The sequence below is a fragment of the Carassius carassius genome, chromosome 30 (assembly GCF_963082965.1).
Source record: "Carassius carassius chromosome 30, fCarCar2.1, whole genome shotgun sequence".
Taxonomy (NCBI): domain Eukaryota; kingdom Metazoa; phylum Chordata; class Actinopteri; order Cypriniformes; family Cyprinidae; genus Carassius; species Carassius carassius.
This window is the reverse complement of record NC_081784.1, coordinates 24,848,685-24,869,824: the sequence shown is the minus strand read 5'-3', so window position 1 is coordinate 24,869,824 and position 21,140 is coordinate 24,848,685. Positions and strand designations below refer to the sequence as shown.

Sequence of the window (21,140 nt, the reverse complement as noted above, 5' to 3'; positions counted from 1 at the left end):
GCTCAGTGTTGGGCCGTCAACTGTCAGCTCTGTGTGTGGCAGCACAAGGAGAGGAAATGACATCACACCGGTAGGTTTAATGGGTTCTCCGCCTAGCTGTCACTGTGGTGGTCTCTGCCGGGCGCTGCTGGCACCAGTTCTGCTAACACATCCAAGACCTTACACATAAGCTCTGACTGGCATTACTAACCATGACTATCCAACCAGGAATTTACCGGAGTAAAAAAAAAAAAAACTATTTAATTACTAAAACTATTTTTACTTTAACAGCTGATGGTATGATAATTTGAGTAACCAGTAGAGACCATAAATGAAGGCCAGCAATTTGTGGTCTGACAAGTTTAGTCACTTTTCTGCTTCATCTTCTCTTACAAAAACTGTGACTGCACCCATCAGGTATTCTGATATATACAGTACCATGGCACTGTTTGATTTATGTACCATTATATTTAATAGATAAGTGTTGCCATGATGTTAAAAATTCAAAACTGACAAAACCTAAAATCTGTTTGTCCGACCAATAACAGATAGGAGTTTTCATGGAACCTGTTTACAATTCATTATTTTCATTTTTTATTTTATTTTATTATTATTATTTTAATTTGGTAACAACAGATCAGAAATGACACACTTCACATTTAAAAAGAAAATAAATTGGCTAGAACAACATTTTTTAATGTTAATGTATATATATATATATAAATATATATATATATATGAAGTGTTACTCGCTCTAAAATGCTTATTTTTGTGGTTGTTGTTGGAGGGGTGAAGTTCAGCATGACCTTGCAATCACTGTAATGCTAAAAGCTCATTAGCTAATCAGTGGTCGGCTCGCTAATCAGCAGTCCAATCTGTTCCTAGGTTTATAAACATAACCAATATGTTCTAGTGCTGATCCACCCTCCGTCTGTCATGTTCACATTCCCCCACAAAAGAGTGGATAAAAAAGTAGAGAAAAGAAGATAAAATGTAGGCAGTGCCTGGGGCCTGTTGCGATGTAAGACAGGGGGGTAGAGAGAGGGGGGTACACCCTTGTATGGTTCACAGAATCTGTACGAATGCATGCATACACACATGCACAATCTTACGACAACTCGCTACCAAAGAGCCATCCATGCACATATGTCTCCACATACTGTATAGAGATGCATTCTCTCCAAGACAAAGAAACTATTTTAACTGCGCTGGTTTCGTTTACACACGCGCACACACATTCACACGCACTCCAACACACATTTCAAACGACTTCACATGACTAAATGCACACACATGCACACGCACACACATGCACACACACAGAACCACTCAAACTTGTCTGCTGTTGACACAACACAGAGATCAGGTCTGAGCAAGTGCTGAAATTCCAGTATGGCAGAATTGTTAGCAAACACTTGAGAATAGACTGAGCCCAACTGTGCAGAAAGGCAAACAATCCCTATATCCATCCAGCTTCATGGAGCTGAGCTCTCCAATATGTCTCCATCTTTGCCTGATGTAGCAAGGGATTTCGAGGGTGTAGGTTGGGCTGAATGCCTGTGTCTCGCTGGTGTAAATATGTCTTTTGTTTGGCAGTTTGACAACAGGGTGTGTTGGTATTTTGTTGAAAGGCCACGGATGTTCACGCTTAAGCACCTTGACAGGAAGGCTGTGTGAAGGCTGCTCCGGGACATGGGCTATGGCTCATCTCACCCAGACCTGCTTGCATCTTTTGGGCCGCTGTTGTGCTCATACACAAACACATATGTATGCATGAACAGTGAGACTCACATATATGCATGCATGCTCAGCTTAAGCAATTTAATTTACCGTGTACACTACATCCAGAATTATGGATCTAGCAAACATGTAATCTCACACACTCACACATGCCATCCAAAGCTAGAATCCAGTGTAAGATTTTACCAAGATGTTGATCTATGATAGTTAAGCAAGCTTAATGTAGTTCCTTGTTATTATATATATATATATATATATATATATATATATATATATATATATATATATGTAAAAGGTATCAATTTGTCTTGAAAATAAACTGCACTGTAATCTTTATTCTCAAGCAAGTCTCCATTTGCTTTCCATTTAAATCTCATTATGGTGTAGGAGAAACAACTGATACACCACATAGATCTCATTTATGATTTTGCTTTCGTATAGGTAAAACACTTGTGTATCCCCTCTCCAAGATACCTACTGGGTCAGGGGTCACATTTTCCCCGAAGCTATAAGAACATTGCCAGATACTACACACGAAGAGCACACAGAGCAATCATCCAGAACAAGCAGAGCAACAAGTTTCAACTTCTCTTGACATGGGCGGGCTTGGCTGTCAGAGAAGTGAAGCATGCCAGTCATCCAGTTCTTTCTCTTTATTTTGCTCTTGCTCCTTTTTTCTCTCAGGCGCAGAAACCTGATCCATGGTGTGTGGACGCTGTTTCTCTAAAGTAGCACCGCCACACTTCACTCCATGCTTTTAAGACTTTCATAAAAGCCGCCTTATTGACAAAACAATCCATCCCTGAGGTTTAAACAGCATCTTTAAAGGGATTATTAAATTCCGTCAGGAAGGAAAGAATGGGCAACACGTGAAACCTGATGACCCGCCCATTGATTTTACATCACTGATCTTTATGGAGTGTTCTGAGAATGCTTTCTCTTCTCGTCAAAGGCTAAGACTTTTCGTTCTCTCTGCATTTTTCCTTTTTCTTACCCTTCCATCAAAGCTATTTCAATGAAAGTTTTGCATTTGTATGTTGAATGACTGACCACCTTTACATCATGCAGTTGTACACAATCCCTATCAAAGCTCTCCAAAAAATAGATCCCACAGTCGATCCACATCTATTTCTTGATGCCACGTTTGCTCACAGTGTCTTAGGCTTTCTCTGTGTGCTCATGCGTGTCCGTGGGTGTGTATGCATGTGCTTCTGTGCTCATGTATGCGTAAGGGTGTCCATCAGGGTGTGACTAAGTGTGCGTCTATTGCGTATCGTCCATAGGAATAGTTTTCAGACACTCTCAATGCATGTTGACTAAACAATGCACACACCCACGCGGGTCGATTGTTAATATGTGGACCCAGATTCGCAGCAGTCCCTCACGTTATGTTAGCGCCAATAATTCATGAGTGATCCGCACCCCATGTGGCCTTTAGCATTTTTTATTTAATCTTCAAGCTGTGGATTCTCCGAGTCCTCATCAATAATGGACACATACATGTGTGTTAACAAGACTATGGGAGCAGGGCTTAAGAAAGCCTTCATTTTCGGTTGATCTCTTGTTTAGCATCATGTGTTAGCTGTTTGTTTGATGACACATGGTTTACATATGTTCGCCCTTAACTCCTATAAACAACAACATGTTTGCTCAGAGATTTGGTTAAATGATATGGACCTGCATGCTAATTTAATAAAATCTATATGAATTCATGCAAAAGTGGAAGGCTGGAAATCATCTAGTAAATCTTTTACGTATATTGTATGTTGGGCCGGTGCTTTGACTAGTCTGATTGATAGAATCACAGCTAGGGAAATTGCCTATAAAAATCAGCAGGTCAGGATGTAACATCACCAGGGGTTGCCATGGAAACACCCAATGGTGAGCTTCCTACTAAGCACAACCACAGGCCTATGAAACAACAGATCCTACTCTCTAACCCCTGATGTGCTTAGCATCTCTCTCTCTCTCTCTCTCTCTCTCTGTGTGTGTGTGTTTTCATATACACTTTCCATATCATCTGCACCCTTACACACACATCCGCACTGATGCACACAATCTGAAAGAGGGCAGCAAGATCCCAGAATGCGGGGTTTAGCAGCTAATACCACTTAAACTGACAATAGCTCATACACTTGCTCAGACAAGTGCTCTTTCTCCCGCATCCACACAAACACAGGCAGCATGACAAGTCATTCAACATACACCAAACCCTTCTCCAAAATGAGCCGTCCCAGTAGCCAGAGTGCTGGGTTTGGACGAGACAGTGTGTGAAGTAATTGCCTGTGTGTTCTCTGCTAACTAATATGGCTGAAAGAATTGATCTCCCATGGGTTGTTGTGAGGTCACAGAGATTGATAACCCCAACAAGATTCCCTTGTGTCTGTCAGCCTGTGTCCCACTGATAGGCCACTTTTGTAAATTAATCCTCATTCTTAGTCACCGATTGTCTCCAAGGTACCGGGCTGAACAATGGTAAGGATTATGTTGTCAGAAATCACATTTTGTGTAATGGGTTTTTATATGTCTCCCATCTCTCACACTCTCCTAACATCTGGTGTACATAGCAAGGGAATGGTTGTTAATAAGCTTGAGAAGCCGGACGGAATAACAATGTTATGTAATCAGGATACAAAGGTAGATTGCATTACAGTTAAATGCAATATGTTTAGCAATGTATTCTGCAAAAACAATGATTTCTAACAGAATTAGAATAACTTTCAGATGGGCATTCCATAGCACTTATACACATGTGAGACTCCAAACATTATAACCGCCAGTTTCTACAATATTTGCAACAACCACATACAAATGACATGACACTCAAGTGAAACAAACCATTTTTACAGTTGCCAGCTCTAAAAATGCTTTCAGTGTATAGATACTTATTTGCTTGGTCTATAAAATGTGTGGCTATATATGTGATCTTGCTTCTGTTGCTATTCTCTTGTAACTAAAAGTAGTTCATAGTTGGATGATTAGGCTACTGATTATCTTGGTGAAATAATTAATATTTTGTGAGGAACAATTTGTATCGGAATGCAATTTTAAAGTAACTCTCCATCCCATGCTGGGAGCATCTACATCAAGGCCGATTTATTCTGAAAAATGGATTAGGACATGTAATCAGATCCTTGCCAATATAAATCTCGGACAATTAGAGAACAAGAGCAGAGTAAGTTTTCGAATAGAATTTCATGTAAAGACCTGGCAAGAAGAAATATGTTGGTTCTTTGTGTTCTTGCATCAAACATTCCATTCTATGCTAGTTTTAACCTATCCACTCCCTATCTCATGCCCTTTATTAGACACGACTAACAATAGTATGTGCTGATAACCATCTCTGGGAACAAAAGCACCCCTGCAAGGGTTCTGTCCAACTTTACAGAACTTTAACAGTGGAAACGTCGAAATCAATAGCTATTTAGGTAGGGACAAAGAGTCTCATGTCACAGTTAGCATGGGGCAGACAGGTTTTGAGAGGATTCAGATATGCGCAAGAGTAGCTGCTCTGATAGGGATTCATATTCGAATGAGCGAACAAAAAATAAAAAAGTCGGAAAAATCCTGGCGGCAATATCCCTTTGGGTGAATTGATTTGAAGGGAGATGAGGCGATAAGTGGGAGACAGATGGGAGGTGTGAGTAAAAGCGGGGGGTGGGGAGGGGAGGGTATTAATTCAAATCATTAAGAGTCGCTTGCCAGGGGCGAAGCTATTGATTGCATGTAAACACAAAAGTACAATTGACTTACCAGTTGTTCACTTGTAGTATAGTGAGCCCGGTGTCTTGTGCCAGTTGCTTTTTCTGTTCTTCTGAAGGGTAGGGGTGCTGATAAAAAAGAGAGAGAGAGAAACAGGAAATGACATGAGAAATATTGTAAATAAATCAATTGAGCACATTTGTTAGTGAGAGAAAGGTCTGAGGTACAGAAGGGAGACGTTGCTCACACATTTGGGCAGAGAAGTGGCAAAGCAGCTGTTAATTAGTGTGAAAAAGTGAGGTGTGTCTCTTTCTTAGAGTCATTAATGGAATATGAAATCGTGTAATTAATGGCAGCGAAAAAGGCAAGCCAATTATAAAGTTAAGTGAAGTGTGGGAACAGAAACAGTAATTAGAGTGCTGTGCCGTGCAACCCCACTGAAATTCATTCTAGTAATATTTCTGCCATGAATGCATGATAGAGAATGGATATCTAAACCTTTGTGTGGAATACAAACCACAAATCTGATATATACCTCTTCCTTTTTAATCGTTGTAAGATAAGCATCATTCTAGATGATTAGCCAGTCAACTAAAAGTTAACAACGTGGATGACGCTAAAGTACTGCAAACAGTTTCGAAACTTGATTTGAGCTGATCCAGCTGTTTAAATAAAGGTGAGGTGAGATTTGCTTGATTTATATTAGCGTGAGTGTGAAGTATTGAGCACGCTAGCTTTGAGTCTAAACAATGTGCTGTTCATGAAAAAGACAAGACAGAGCCTGTGTTGAGGCCCCTGCTGAGCATGCAAAATGGGAGGTACACTGTGCAAAGATGTTTACACCATATTTATACCTAGAGAGAGAGAGAGAGAGAGAGAAAGAGTGAAAGAAAGAAACATGTTTTTTTATCTCAAAGCACAGCAACAACCCCTTTCCCATTTCTTTGGTACAGTATTTTCATATTATGCTTTGTTAACAGAATAAGTGGACCTGGACACCTACAGTCTTTGTTTGTCTGACTGTGCTAACAGATTCAGACCTTCTAAGCCCATTACCAAACCTTGCACAACCTGCTAAGGATTAACAGAGACAGCCAATGTGACAATAAATCTCTGTTCAACAGAGAATTTAGCAAAATCACTATGACTGAATGACAACAGTTAAGTCAACATCCTTGACACTTCAGCAAAGCAACTAAGGCTATGTTTACATGACAGTGGTGTAGTCAAAAATTGAAAAGTTTTTCCATTACGTTTTTCAAAAGTGTCCCGTAAACATTTTCAAAACAATTCATGTTAACACATATCCACAAAAACACTGTATTATGTATGCCAGGCCAGTAGTTGGCGCCGTCACCTTGTTAGTAAACAGCACGTGTAGGGAAGTGATGATTATGGCCCTGTCCCAAATGGCACCCTAAACCCTCACAGTCTTCCTCTGAGTCCGCACTTTTTTAACGTAATGTCACTTTGACTGTCAGGCAGAAGTCTGTTGTGGAGCTCACTACTTTCTACATACCTAACATGTACTACGCATGCACATGACATCACCATTTTCAAAGATTCACGTATTGGGTGTTTACACGGAAAAACGATAACGTTGCCATTTAAAAAAAAAAAAAATGTATTTTCCAAAATATGCATTTTCAGTTCCCAAAATGGCGTTGTCATGTAAACGAAGAGTGAAAACTCTAAAAAAGTTTACCGTTTTTGGCTGAACACGCTGTTGTGTAAATGGCCCCTAAGAGCCAAGCATGTCACAGTGAAAGGGCGCTTATGAATATAATTTGCCTCTACTTATGTGATCTAACATATAGCATTGAAAAGGAAGACATTGGCAATTGTGATTCTGATTCATCCTTTGAGAGGTATAATGAAAACAAAGCTTCCAAAAGAGCAAACAGAAATTTAAAAATGGTTGGCGCCACGAGTACTTTTTTTTTAGCAATAATAAATTGGAATGTCTTTCATGTTGCTAAATGCATGTTTATTTACTTGTACTGCCAAGAGAAGGCGAGTTGTTTTTCCTGTTGCTCTGTCATTTTCATGTGTTCCAATTGTAGGTAATTGGAACAAACTGTGGACAATTTCATGCAGAAAGTTATAACTGTAGTGTCGCCTCCAGCCATTCCTACATAGGTTTTAAGAATGATTTGATTTATTTAATCTTTTTCCTTATCGTATGTTTCCAGTATCTATCTTTTTAAACCACAGTGATGAGGTTTGTATGAAACCAGGGCCAGGACTGGAAATGTGAGAAAACAACGTTCCAGCATCTTTCACTGTCATCTGATCAGCATTTGAGTATCAAAAATGTAATGGCCACCATAATCATAAATTCAATGTATATCCCCAACATCAGATTTATGTCATACCTGCCCTGTAATTCAACAAATCATCAGAGAGAGAACAGAAGTCATGCTCAAGTTTACAACTGAACTGTGGAGGAAAAAATGGCACTAAGTGTGACGTGATGGCTAGTCAGCCCTGTAGTGAAGTGAACATGTCTGGACAAAAGTATCGCAGGCTTCATCACTATTAGGGGGAACAGTGAGTGTTCTGCTGCTGTCCAACAAATAATGACTCTAGCACAGGGCCGATACAGTTCCAGGTATCAGAAAATGGTTCTGCTCACAGCCTCTCCTACGCTGAAAGCTTCAGGTTAAATTCAGATTGGTTTCACTTAGACAACATGATTTGGAAAGAAGAATTTACTTTTTAGCCAGACCATTTGATTACAAGATTCTTTTGCATTCCGCTATTTTGAAGCTATGTCTTCTACAGCTGTGTCATTACATTGTCTACATTTGTAAAGGTATGGGTAACTAAGAGAGTCATTCACACAAAAATAAAAATATTAAAATATATCTTAAGAATATTGATGAAGTATAGAATGAAGAATGCATTGGCTTCACTTTTAAGAAAAGAAGTGGGAGGAGGACTGTCAACTAAGGCAACTTGTTAGACAACTTTATAAAATAAAATGTTACAACAATGCACAATGGTGTGGAGAAACTGAGCAGTCAGGTTTCAGTTCAACTTGAATGTAACCTAATCCTATCCTAACTTCTCAGTAAATACTAGAAACCCCATACAAAGACCTGTTCTGTGATTGACAGGTTGCTCTGACCGTGAGTATTCAGCAGTACACAAATATGATTCCTGTACATACTGAAACTGGGACAAGCTCTTCTGCCCACAGCATCGTATGTGACTCCCCTTTGTTGTCATAATGACCTTGAGGTAGCCACACCTGTATTTGAGGAGAACGGGGCAGCACTAATTAATTAAATGTGAATAAATCAAATCTGGATGTTTTCCAGATATGACAAGTAATACCTGTAAATGGGGCTCATTTACAGATATTACTTGTCATATCTGGAAAACATCCAGATATGATTTATTCACATTTAATTAATGGCTGCTCACACAAAAGCAATTCTGTTAACTTGGCATGAAGCTCATGAAGTGGATATGTTTAGAAACCCAGAATGCATTACAACAAGCTCAGTACATTCATTCGTTTAGCAGATGCTTTTATCCAAAGCGACTTACAAAACAAGAAATAAAACAAATTATTATTTTTAGGAGGCAATAACACACGTGCTAGCAATAAAAAGTTTCAAACATTGTACAGAATAGCACATGATAGAACTGGGTGGAATTTAAAAAATAGTGAAAGCATAGAAGGATTTTTTTTTTCCAAGTCAGCAGGATGCAGTTAAGTGATGAGTTTTCAGCTGTTTCTTGAATTTTTGTCAGCTGTCTGGATAGGGTTAGGAAGATCATACAACCACCAAGGAACAGTGAATGAAAAGGTTTTATAGCTGGCAGTTAAAGCAGCATCACATCACAAAAGTCTGAACTTGGAGGAAGACTGTGAGGGTACCATTTGGGACAGGGCCTTCTATGATTTTTTTTTTTTTCTTGTATGGGTTTCTCCAAACACCAAATTATCTCTGTGCATCAAAACAGTGTGATTTAGATTCTGGTTTAACTAAGAGAAACCAACAGACTTTAAAATATTCAGCGAGCGACTGAGTACTTTAATCCTCTTGACAGTAATACTGGGTGAAAATTGTTTTCTCAGGGTCTCGTGATGCTTTAGTGAGAAAGCAATAATACTGCCTAAAGAACAGATGGAAATTCTCAACGCATCCTCCCTGTTTCCTTTCGCCTATCTTAATGATACGTCTTGTCCAATATACTATTCCTTTCATCAGAATTTCCAGCCTCTTCTGCACTAGTGGATACCAAGCCAACAATGTCCTCCCCGTGCTCAATTCTCCATCATGTATCTTATCTGTGTGTGTGTGTGTGTGTGTGTGTGTGTGTGTGTGTGTCTAACAGTGCATCAACAATAGTCCCTCCCGGTCTTCCTCCGCGGCCCCCTCAGATAGGCAGTGGGGGGGAAGAGTGTAGAGTCCGAGATAAAAGAGGTGAACAGGTCTCTCCCATTCTCTTGTGCTCTCTCTGAGCCGAAGATTGCTGCTCGAAACAGAACTCCGACTTTCCCCCCAACCCTTGATTGACTCTGCTCTCCTTACCCACAATTCAGAGCAATGTCCGAGAATGCTGTTTGAATACAGCCAAGATATGAGGAGTCAAGTTGTGTCAGGAGACCTTTCTGTGGGAGAATTACGGTATTTACTGTGCTGTACCCTGAAAGCTGAGAGGTACAACCCAGACTATGAGAGCAGAAACATGAGAGGTGTGTACTCTTGGTCTTTATGTCTTTGTTGGAAGAGTTGTGTCTATGTAGAACATGGAGGAGGAGGTCTGGATGAGCTCCAGCTGCGCTCCTTATCAGGTCCTAAGACAGGATTGTCTGGTTCACTGTGAGGGGAGAACTATTTTGGAAGTTCCTTTCATCTCTGTGTTTTCTTCATCATTTTGCTTCCCCCACAAAAAAAGCCAGAATCCAAACATTATTTCTTTACCCGTAAACTCCCAGGGTTGGCTAGGGCTGCGTACTGAACACATCCTCCTCCAGTCAATGTGGACATGTCTTTTTGTGTTCCAGTTAATTACAATCAGCCACAGCCCCCTCTCCCCCACTCCCCCACTCTGCTGCCTTCATTACCCACATTTCTATTATTATCGTTAAATTATATTTAAAATAACATTTCTTCATATCCTGTGCGATTTGGATTAAAGCTTTCCACACAAGATTTACTTAGTAAAATAAGTATATGCTGAACATGGTGCTTTTTCTTCACACAGAAAATTAGCGGGGCACAAAAATGAGGCATGCCCCTTGAGTTGCATGACACAGTGGCTCCATTTGACAATGCCTCAACTAAGTGCCCATCTAAGCAATGTGATGTCTAAATACTAAATAAGTTGCAGGGATGACAAAGGTCAACAGGTCCTTTCAAGGTATATGTTAGGGTTCATTTCAGCTAGGTTTCCTAATGCTGCCTCACTTCCATATTCCTTGTGGCTAATCCCCATGGAAGCCAAGCTGCCCCTGAGGAATGCCTGAGGCTTGATCCAGGGGCCATTTTGGCCGAGGTGTCTACTGAGTATCATTTCAACATACCATCTCAGAATTACCCACTGTACATGTGGACTGCATTCACCACTATTCTGTAGCTTGGCCTTTGAGAAAACAGGATTAGGTCTGAAGTTTAGTGCTCCACCTACTCTGCTAGCATTAACTGCACTAGAGCCACAGCTTCAGGCCTTCAGCAGATAGGGCCACCTACAACATCCATCCCAATCCTTAGGCTGGGGGAGGAAGGATTACCCTTGATATTTGGCAAAGAGCATTATCATCTCACCAGAAAAAAATTGCACTTGCTGTCTTCGTCAGTAAGACACACATGAGAGGAACAAACACTGCTTTGTTGGAAAGTTATTTATTGTCAAAGAAAGGTGTTATTGCTCAAGAGAGTCATGACCTCAGAGAAATTTCTTAGCTGTGGAAGTTAAGGCATTTCAAATTCCTTTTTGTGTATGTGGCATAAACACAAAGTTTTGTCTTTCATTAAGAAAAAACAAAATATGCTTCATATGGAAAACTGAAGAGAGAGAGTGAGTGAGAGGGAGAGAGGGAGCAAAAAAAGATTCTGTAACCCAATTTTTTCCTAGGACTGATTCACCAATGAGACAACAACAAAAGAGGGAGAAAGACCTTATATTTGGAAAACAACTGGAGTCCAGGGTTTAAGATGCCCTGGTGGAGTTGGTGACTGGCTGGGTCACAGAAAGTGGGGATGCTTCATTGGGAGCGCCACTAAGTTTGTAGCGAGCTAAGTCCACACAAAGCCAGCACATGAATTATTCACACACAGCATTTTTAGAAATCCTTGTACTACAACAAGCTAAAGCTGGGGAAATTTCACCCTTGTTAGGTTTTTTTTTCATCTCATCTCCTCCTTTGATAAAAGAGCATATGTTTAATTTGGTTTCCAGCATCTTAATTAGTCATCCTCTGTTAAAAACATTTTTGTTGGTTTAGGGTAAAGGGTGTAACACAAGTGCTTTTGGGTAGAGAATAGGCACTCTTGGTTTGGAGGCAAATGAGGACAGAATGTAAGTCTAAAATTAAAGGATGGGTGTGGGCTAGAATACAAATCAGATCTATCCATATCTGTTTAAACTTCCAAGCCCACAATGTGCTAAATCAACATGATCAAATTTAAGCTAAGGGCTTTGCATTCAAAAATGCAAAGTGCAACAGGCAAAAGACAAAATAACACATATCTGGACACCCGGATTTGTAAGCCAATTTATTTGAAAACAGTGGCTGGTATTTGAATAGTTTTACATAGAGTAGAACAGAGCTATATTTTTCATGGGGTGGCCTATAGCTTCAAGCGCCACCAGATACTGCAAAGAGGTAAGCCAGGTTCAGGCACTGATCTAAAGTCAGTCGCAGTAGGGTAAGCAGCCTCTTATTTGCTCTCATTACAGATCCCAATGGAAGGGTGGGGAGTCTGTGTTTAAGGGGGATGCGTGTTGTTCCACACCTGCTGTTCACAGTCACACAGTAATAAGGGGGCCTGGCTGCAAACACTGACTGGGGCTTGGTGGACCGGGCTGATGAGCCCGGGCTGATTCAGGGGTGATTATGTAGTTTACTGGACCACTAAACCTCTTTAAGCTTGTAATTACAGCCTATTTGAGGGGAGAACATTGAAAAGTAATTCAGCTGCACTGTGCCATGCCATGCCGACCGCAGCTGAAGGTGGGCTGCTGGCATTCGGTGGGGAGTCTAATATCTGCTGGGATTGGGATTTAAGCACAGTCAGTCAGGTAGCATCATGTACACATGCCACCTCTGCCAGCCCCTGTTCCAGAGAGTGCCAGCCAGCAGCTTTGGTTGACACACAAAATCAGAGTGGCTTGTGATTGTTTAAAGCTGATAAAAAAACAAATGATTGTTTTAGCTATTGTCGAGAGTACTGCGAGTGAAATGCAAAGCAGTGCTATTAATGCATGCTTCGGTACACAAGCTACTCCACCCTCCTGTCTCCCAGTAGCCAAAACTGGGTTTGTTGAAGGTGGGGGCTGAGTGGCAGGAGCAGGAACTCATGGTGCATTAAATGTTAAGCGAATCAGGTTACCATGTTGCACCTTGACCATAGAATCCTTTCCAATGCCCTTACTCTCAAGGAAATTACCCTTTAGCCAATTCCACAGAAATATGATACACAAAGGAAGCAATTTCGGAACCACAAAAATAATTCTAATAACCTGTGCGATATTATTATGTTATTACCATAATTAGCCTTTTGACCTGGCTGTTTTAATTAATGTTCAGTGGAAGGCCTGAGGGGAAGAGAAACCTGGTCATGGTTGGAAAAGGTTTAAAAAAAGTAAAGACATTTTACAATTGCTCCCTTATGTCATTTCACTGTCTAAATAAAAGAAGCGCAGACGGAGGGAAGGAAGAACAAAGAAAGATATTTCTCCTCTCTCCTTTTCTTTTGGAATATTGTTTTATCTTCTCCTACCTCTCCTTTCTTCTGAGCGAAAGACAGATCTTTCTTCATCGGTGCACAGCTTATACAAATCAATGGCTTAATCTGTCGTAACAAACAAGTGAGCAGCGCCTTGCCTCTTTCTACTTCCTTTTCCACCACAGCTAAAACACTCTGCTAATAACAGAAAGAAGAATAAAAAGGCCCATGGACCAAAACTCTCATCCAGTTTCTTTGTGATCTCACTTTTTTATTAACATGTGAATCTAATCTGATGAAATGTGGCCACGTCTGGTTCAAGACACATTGCAGATTCCTCACACAGAAGGGAGTGATCCCTTGGTTACACGCAGCAATTTCCATGGGGATGACATGGATCAGCAGGTGCTCTCAATGCAACTCCCATGCAGCCATGCATCCCTTATTGCGACAGGAAACACCATGCACTCAGCACAGCAGGAAAAGGTCAAGATCCACTATCAGAGCTAAATGGAGAGAATTCTATTCAATAGTTGATTATATGCCAAGTCCTGGATAAAGTTAAGGTAAATAAGACAAATCTAAGAGGTTTTAAGTGTCTGAGACCATTTCCCTTTTGTTCATCGCCTCGGGAAATCAATGACAACAAAGACAACGGCACTTTAAAAGCGTCTTGGATTCAGTGCACAGGACATGCTAGCTCCATTAAACAATTTATGCACTTACGCATGATGGTATAAAATAATTGAATTTATCTCCTCTCCAAGCCAGCACACTTAATGATACACTATAGACTATAAAATGCTTGCCCCTTTTTTTTCCTGTTTCGGACCACTTTGCTTGAAAAATGGAATAGGGGAAATGCAGAATAAAACAGTATCAGTCTAGGTGTGCCTGCTGCTGATGCAGAAATGAGCAAATGTGTATTTTAATTTGTGTGTACTTTTTTTTCAGGCATTGCCAGACAATTACTCTTTTGATGCTCTGTGACTCCTTCACAAAAGGAAAAAAGCCCCATCAAGAGGCCGGAGGGTAGTGCTTTTTCCTCCTGAAGAACCGTTTGTCCCCAGATGAAAAGCACAATAAACTCTGAGTAGCACGCATGGCTGAGATTACAAGTAGGAGGAACTGAATTGATAAATTAGTTCAGCAAACGTGCAAACTGATTACCGCGTCTGTGCTGCCATATAATCCATCGGCATACACTGGCGAGCACATGCACACAAACAGAGTGAGCCAAGAGTATCTGGGACAGACTGTTGGAGTTCTGCTCTGTGGGGGAATGCTCTGCAGTGGCTGTAAGTAAAAGGTATTGAGCTGCTGACTGCAGACAGAAAGATCCGTGAGCACTGACGATTACAGCATAGCTAGGGTAATTCTGCAAAGTCTGGTCTGAATCAACACACATAGTGTTATCTAAAAACACCAATGGACCTTTATTAGACCATAGCTATACCCTGGGCAACTGGACACCTCTGATTAAGATGCAAATACAGAACAGAGCATGTTGGACTGACACCCAAAGATTCAAATTGGCAATGCTGTGAAATGTAGACGTATATAAACATCCAAATATTGTTGTTTCCACTGTCCTTATTTCAGCTCAGGTTGTATCCTCTGCCCTTCCCTGGTTTGACGGTTGTGGATCAAGCACCTATCATAATCCCTGATTAACATCCTCCCTAAATGCCCCATAAATCCATCCCAATGACAAATAAACTAACACTACTATGGTCCCCAACAGTTGGTGCTTGGTGGATATCTAAATGGAATGTACCAGACTTCAGGATATTTATACTGTATTTCCCTCAGTTACCTCAGTCAGAGCAATTTAGTGGGGCTTACATAGAAACTAGAACTGAGAGATTAAGGCAATGACTGGTGTGCAGAGAGAAGACCATGCAGGCCTAGCATGATCTCACACTAAACAGATGCTAGCTGCTAACTCTTCACAAGTAGCTGATAATGAAATACAATACTGTTATAATATAGCAGGCCAGTGTATAACTTTCTCTAACTGACAACGTAACAAAACTGCCTAAGAGTGCATGTTAATAAGCTGGACGAATAGAATTCAGTGAGGCCCACCTGTGTGCTTCTGGAAAATAGAGTATGTGACCATTATCTTCTCCAATGACGTGGCTGCAACAGTGGCTGGCCCTGTGGGTATTATAAAATTGTCAGGTTCTTGAAAGCAGACTCATCTGGACCAGGTATGCTCTAACAGTTCAGAGGTCACATGAATTTAAACTTAACGGCCTTTCAGGGACATTACAGAGGAAAGGAACCAACTCCTAAACATGGCTCTTTCTTTTTTCCAAAGCCTCAGTCCAAAGGTGCAGCTGATGTTGGAACACCGTGGTGGGCTTTGGTAGAAAAATGTCTACTGATGTGGTGTTCATCAATCAAGGCACAGATGGCTTCTGAAAGACAGTGTCAGCAGTGACAAAGCAGCGTCCATCCACCTCTCTTTGCACAATGTGGATTTTACCAATTCAATCCATTCTGTCCAAGACACACCAATGCCTTTTACGCTGTCACCCTCGAAACCTTGCTAATGATGGATATACAATCTTTTTCCACCCTCTCTCTCTTTCCCTCTCTGGAGGTGAAGGGGTGGGGGTGCAGGGGGTTGTCTATCCACAATGACCAGCCCCAAAGAGTTGCCTGCCCCATATCCCAGGGGCCTGTCAGTGGGGTAATTGATGATGTTTTCATTACAAGATGTGGGAGCAGGGGAGCTCATCCTGCCTCAATAGGCATCCACAGCCCTAAGATTTACTCAGCTGTCTCTTCTTTGACACCACCTCTTATAAAAAGCATCAAGTCATTGCTTCCAAATGTCTCACACACAAATAAACTTGTATCCTCACTCTCAAACAAAAACACCACGGAGACCAAAACAGCTTCAACAGCTGATGTAGAGTCCCAGTTGGCTGCAAGTAACATAGTAAAATGGCAAAAACACACAGTTCAGAAGAATATAAAGTACAGAGGGAGGAAAGAAAGAAACCTTTTTTTCAAAGATCCACAATGCTTGATCCTCACTGTTTGAAGAATTCCTTGAAGCTATTTCAATTTGATATTTTGGCACCTCCAGAACTCACTGCTACTTAGATGAAATTAAGAAATAACCAGCGACCTTAGGCTGCTAAATTCAACTTTCAAATATTAATCTGCATAGACTTTCTGCTTGGTTAAAAAAAATTAGAACAAATGTAAAAACAATATACACTCCAAACAACAACTTCTTAGGAGTGACAGGCTTCAGTAATTTGATTTGTATTGAGGTTTGGACTTGTGTGGTAAAGAAGAGAGAAAACTTACTCTATACCAAAGCAAATGTGAATTGCCACGCTGGGGTTACCATGGGTGCGCCTACATCCTAAGGCTTTGGCAATAAACAACCACGTTCTAATGGCATATGAGGCCTGGTTGACCTCTGACCTCTAATGGCTGGGGTGGCTTTTTTGACAAGGCCATTCAGAGTAGGCTCTTGGCTAACTGTTACCATGCCTAAAGTTTGTTTACAAGGACGTCAGTCTTCTTGACAAAGAAGAGTCAACCCGGAGCCTCACTTGCAATTAAATTTTTAAGACGATACAAAATGGACGCTGTGAGAAAGCCAATTTTGAGGGTGTTTAAAGGGTTAGTTCACCCAAAAATTAAAATGATGTCATTAATGACTCACCCTCATGTCATTTCAAACCGGTAAGACCTCCTTTTGGGGCAAGGTTTTAGATATTTTAGATTTAGTCCGAGAGCTCTCTGACCCTCCAGTGAAAATGTACGGTATACTGTCGATGTCCAGAAAGGGAATAAAAACATCTTCAAATTAGTTCATGTGACATCAGAGGGTCAGGTAGAATTTGTTGAAGCATCAAAAATAAAATTTTGGTCCAAAATTAACAAATATTACGACTTTATTCAGCATTGTCTTCTCTTCCCGGTCTGTTGTGAGTGCGTTCACAACACTGCAGTGACGCTGCTGACGTATGATGCTGCTGATGTGTTTTCTGGTGCGCCCAATAACAAAGATAACACGTCAGCAGCATCATACGTCAGCAGCGTCACTGCCGTGTTGTGAACGCACTCACAACAGACCCGGAAGAGAAGACAATGCTGAATAAAGTTGTAATATTTGGACCAAAATTTATTTTCTATGCTTCAACAAAGCTCTTATTTTACTATGCACCGCACTTACACTACATATATTTTACTGCCCTGCAGATTTTGATTAATAAGGAAGACATTTAACAGTAAATTAACTTAAAAAGTGAATTAAAATGGACATGCAGGAAATTTCACTGCTAAATACCAAATGTATGCCACCCCATCAGTGTTGTTTTAGAGTAAAACCAAGAAGTCCAGCCTCATGAAAATCCCTCTGTGCTTTCCAAGCACTACTTTTTGAGGAGGTCATATGCTGAACATCTGTAATTTTGCCCAGGAAATCATCAGCAGGCCAACTAGAACCCTACTCTTTCCCCTCGACTCCAGCCTCCAACTATGGGGCAACAAATTCAGCCCAACTCCCCAAAGAGGACACAGCCCATTCCTCCTCCAGTTCAGGGCTCTCTGCACGATTCAGTCCATCGAGTGCAGAAATGAGTTATAGTGTTCTTCACACCTGGTTCTGCTCAAGATGCAGCACAGCTGAGGTTTGGCAAAATGTGCTCCCAGCGAGTAAGAGAAAAACAAGAATGTTGCCTCCACCAGAATTGTTAAATGTGTTTGAAGAAGGTGCTAAATTGGAGCCTAATTGCATTGAAAGCAATTATGCCTTCCAGTTTCATTTTGAACACAAGCAGCACGTAAAATGAGGGGGAAATGGGCGATTGCATTTTGTGCTGTGGTTTGCTTTTTACGAGCTGTGATGGAGGCTCCCTCACTTTCTCTGGTTCTGTGAACAAACAGAATGAAGCCCAGAGCCCAGCGTGCCAGCCTAATATTCGGCTGTTCCATGACCGGTCCTCATAGCAACAATCTGACGCCTGGCTTTCATCTAATTACTCTATCACATCATTTTGCAAATTGCCCTTTCACTGGGGAGCTGAGTGCAAAAACATAAGCACAGCAGGATTTGGGGCAATGGCTTTCATTTATTACTCATTTCTCATTAAATTAAACAAGAAAATACTGTTTGTGAGATAGAGAGTTAAAATCAGGAGGGAACAAGGAATGGGAAGGAGGGGGGCAAAGAGTCCAATTTCACGGCCACAGGAACAGGAAAGCTGCTCAGTGCACCCAACATTCCTCTCCAGGATGCCTGGCACAATCACACTGTCTTTGCTTAGATTAAAAAAAAAAAGATAAGGGCCTCTTATTTTGTTTTTGCTGTTGTTGCTGTTTTTTTAATGTTTTTTAGTTCACCACAAAGTTTATTGGAATGTGTTCACACCAGCTTTACAGCATGCTAAAAGTGGCAAGTAATTAGCTAACATCTCTCGATCTCATTCTCCATACTATTCTCAGAACTGCAAACGCCCGCTTCCACTTGCCCTGCAAGCCAGCTAATAACCAGGGATTGAAAACAACTGATTAAAGCTCAGCTTCAGGGTGTTGCTACCCCATAAACCTTCACTGTCTCCTCTGTATCTCTCTCCGTTCTACATATTGTTTCCTATCCTCCTTCCTTCCACCGAATGGCTCGTCAGAATAATCTTGTACTGCCACCCACTTCACACACTTCCTTCTCAGCACAAAGGCTTAACTGGTTGATTCATGTGACGTGTAAAGAGTGCATTCTTGCTGCGGTTGGGCCGTGAATTGTGATAAAAATGTAATCTATATTTCTCTGAAGGCTATCATCTGTGTGTGTTGTTTGTGCCGCTTGCTAATTGCCGCTGTCTTTATCTCCGAGGGCCAGACCTGGGGACTGTTTCTTTACACATCGATTCAGAGGAAAATGGACATCACAGGTTCAGCAACTACCATTTCCAACAATCCCGTGCTCTCACACTTTCTCCTATATCTTTGTGGCCCCACTTGAGACTTTCTGACTTCCTTTTAGTGAAAGCAAGTTGGAGACAGAAGGCGAGAAGACTGCATTGTCCGTAAGTTCAGTCATCCATGCCTCACGTCCTGCATGTTGTTTTGTCACACAAATGCTGAGCTGTCAGAGTGAAGCATTCGAAGCAGAGAGAGACATTAGTCTAATTTTTTTTGCCGTAAGGAGTACTGTGCAAACCTATTAACGGCAGAGACCAAAAGTGTTTCCATTTATGTTTCGATCTGACTGTCTGTCTCAGTATTAAAGTTGAATTCCTTTCTCTCACATTTTTCAGTCTGTCTCTCAGTCTATCTCTCTTTTTCTCCCATGCTTCCTTCTCAGACACTTTTGTTGGAGTACTGATGCCATGTTATTGGTTTCTCTATTTTCTTTTTTTTTTTTTTCATCTCACGCATGAGTTCTAAAAAAAAAAAAAAAAAAAATATTTATATAATCTGAGTGCTTAAATATAATATCATTTCTTTCCTTAACTAGCCACATGATTTAAGATTTACAGAGCATGAATGTCAAGTTAAGTTAAATTTAATACTTGAGGTTAGGGTTTAAACAATAGTAAGAGTAGTATTCTTAAGCCTTAATTAAATAAACCCTAACCATATGTTATATATGTTATTTTGAAATTTTTATAATAATAATAATATTTACTATTTCAAATTTTTTTTACTTTCAAGCTGTCCTAAAAGGGTGGTTTTGTCAGATTTAGCCATCTTCCTTGTGACAACATTGTCCCTACAGTATAGTTAAACACACTTGAGACAGAACAAGCCCTCAGTGACACAATACTGTCCACCATATTGGTCAGCCAAGGCAAACAGGAAACTAAACTTCCATCAGTCTGTGCTCTTGTGGGTATTCCACATTGTTGTTCGTGTGTATGTATGTGTGTGTGGGCCTGTGTGAACTGGCAAATGGCTTTCTTTTAACACACCTTTCTCCTGGGGCCACTAAAGGTGGTAGTTGGTGGGGGTTTGACAGTATGTATGTGTGTTGGGGGCGTGTTTGAAGCAGGTGAAGCTCTGGGGTACTACTCAGGCGTATTCCTGTGGCACAGATGTAGGAATGGAGGGGCCAAAAGGGAGTGAGCATATGGGGGATTTTGGCACTGATCAAATGCACTACCTTTTGACTGCAGAAACACATTTCCTTTCAATGCCTAAAAATACATGTTGCTGGGCCATAATAGCTACTTCAGTCATAAAGTGTAACGCAAATGAATGAAGGCTTAAGTAGTATGTTTATAAAAAAATTTTTTAAAAATTCACTGTCTTTAATTAAGAGACATTATTATTATGATGCAGGCTCTGCACCTCTTTGTATGGGAGAGAGAAAGGCTGGAAGAGGTGTGTTAAGTCTGTGAGAAGCGTAGATATATGGAGATAAGTGGTGTCTTGACAGCACTCCGATTACTTTGTGGTAAATGAAATAGAGGAAGTGAAATCCATCAAAGCAAGAGGAAGAGCCAACCACATCAATGGCCCATGCTGCTCTATCACTTCTCTATGGCAGGTGTAGACAGCCACAGTAACTAACCACCAGTCCCAAAAACACATTCAACTAACCAGCTAACTCAGTTCTGATCATGCTACCTTGTGCAATGTACAGTGAGCCCAAAAAGTATTTAGATGCTTGCACCACTTCTTTTAGTCTTTATTTTGAACATCATATTAGATTAGGTTAGATTCAACTTTATTGTCATTGCAAATGTAAGGTACAAGGCAAGAAAATATATATAATTTTTGTTATTTTGTTTTTTCAACCTGACAAACTTTGGCAAACTTTATATATTATATAATTTAATG

At 40.7% G+C, this 21,140-nt stretch overlaps 1 protein-coding gene across 2 annotated transcripts in view; it reads right to left on the bottom strand.

The window, feature by feature from the left end:
- The window catches only part of LOC132110959 (homeobox protein Meis1-like), a 63,386-nt gene that overhangs the window by 13,126 nt on the left and 29,120 nt on the right, over positions 1-21,140 (bottom strand). For both annotated transcript variants that reach the window (XM_059518099.1, XM_059518100.1), the window contains exon 9: positions 5,473-5,549. In XM_059518099.1, coding sequence (XP_059374082.1) covers positions 5,473-5,549 — 77 coding nt within the window. The remainder of the gene's footprint in view (positions 1-5,472; positions 5,550-21,140) is intronic.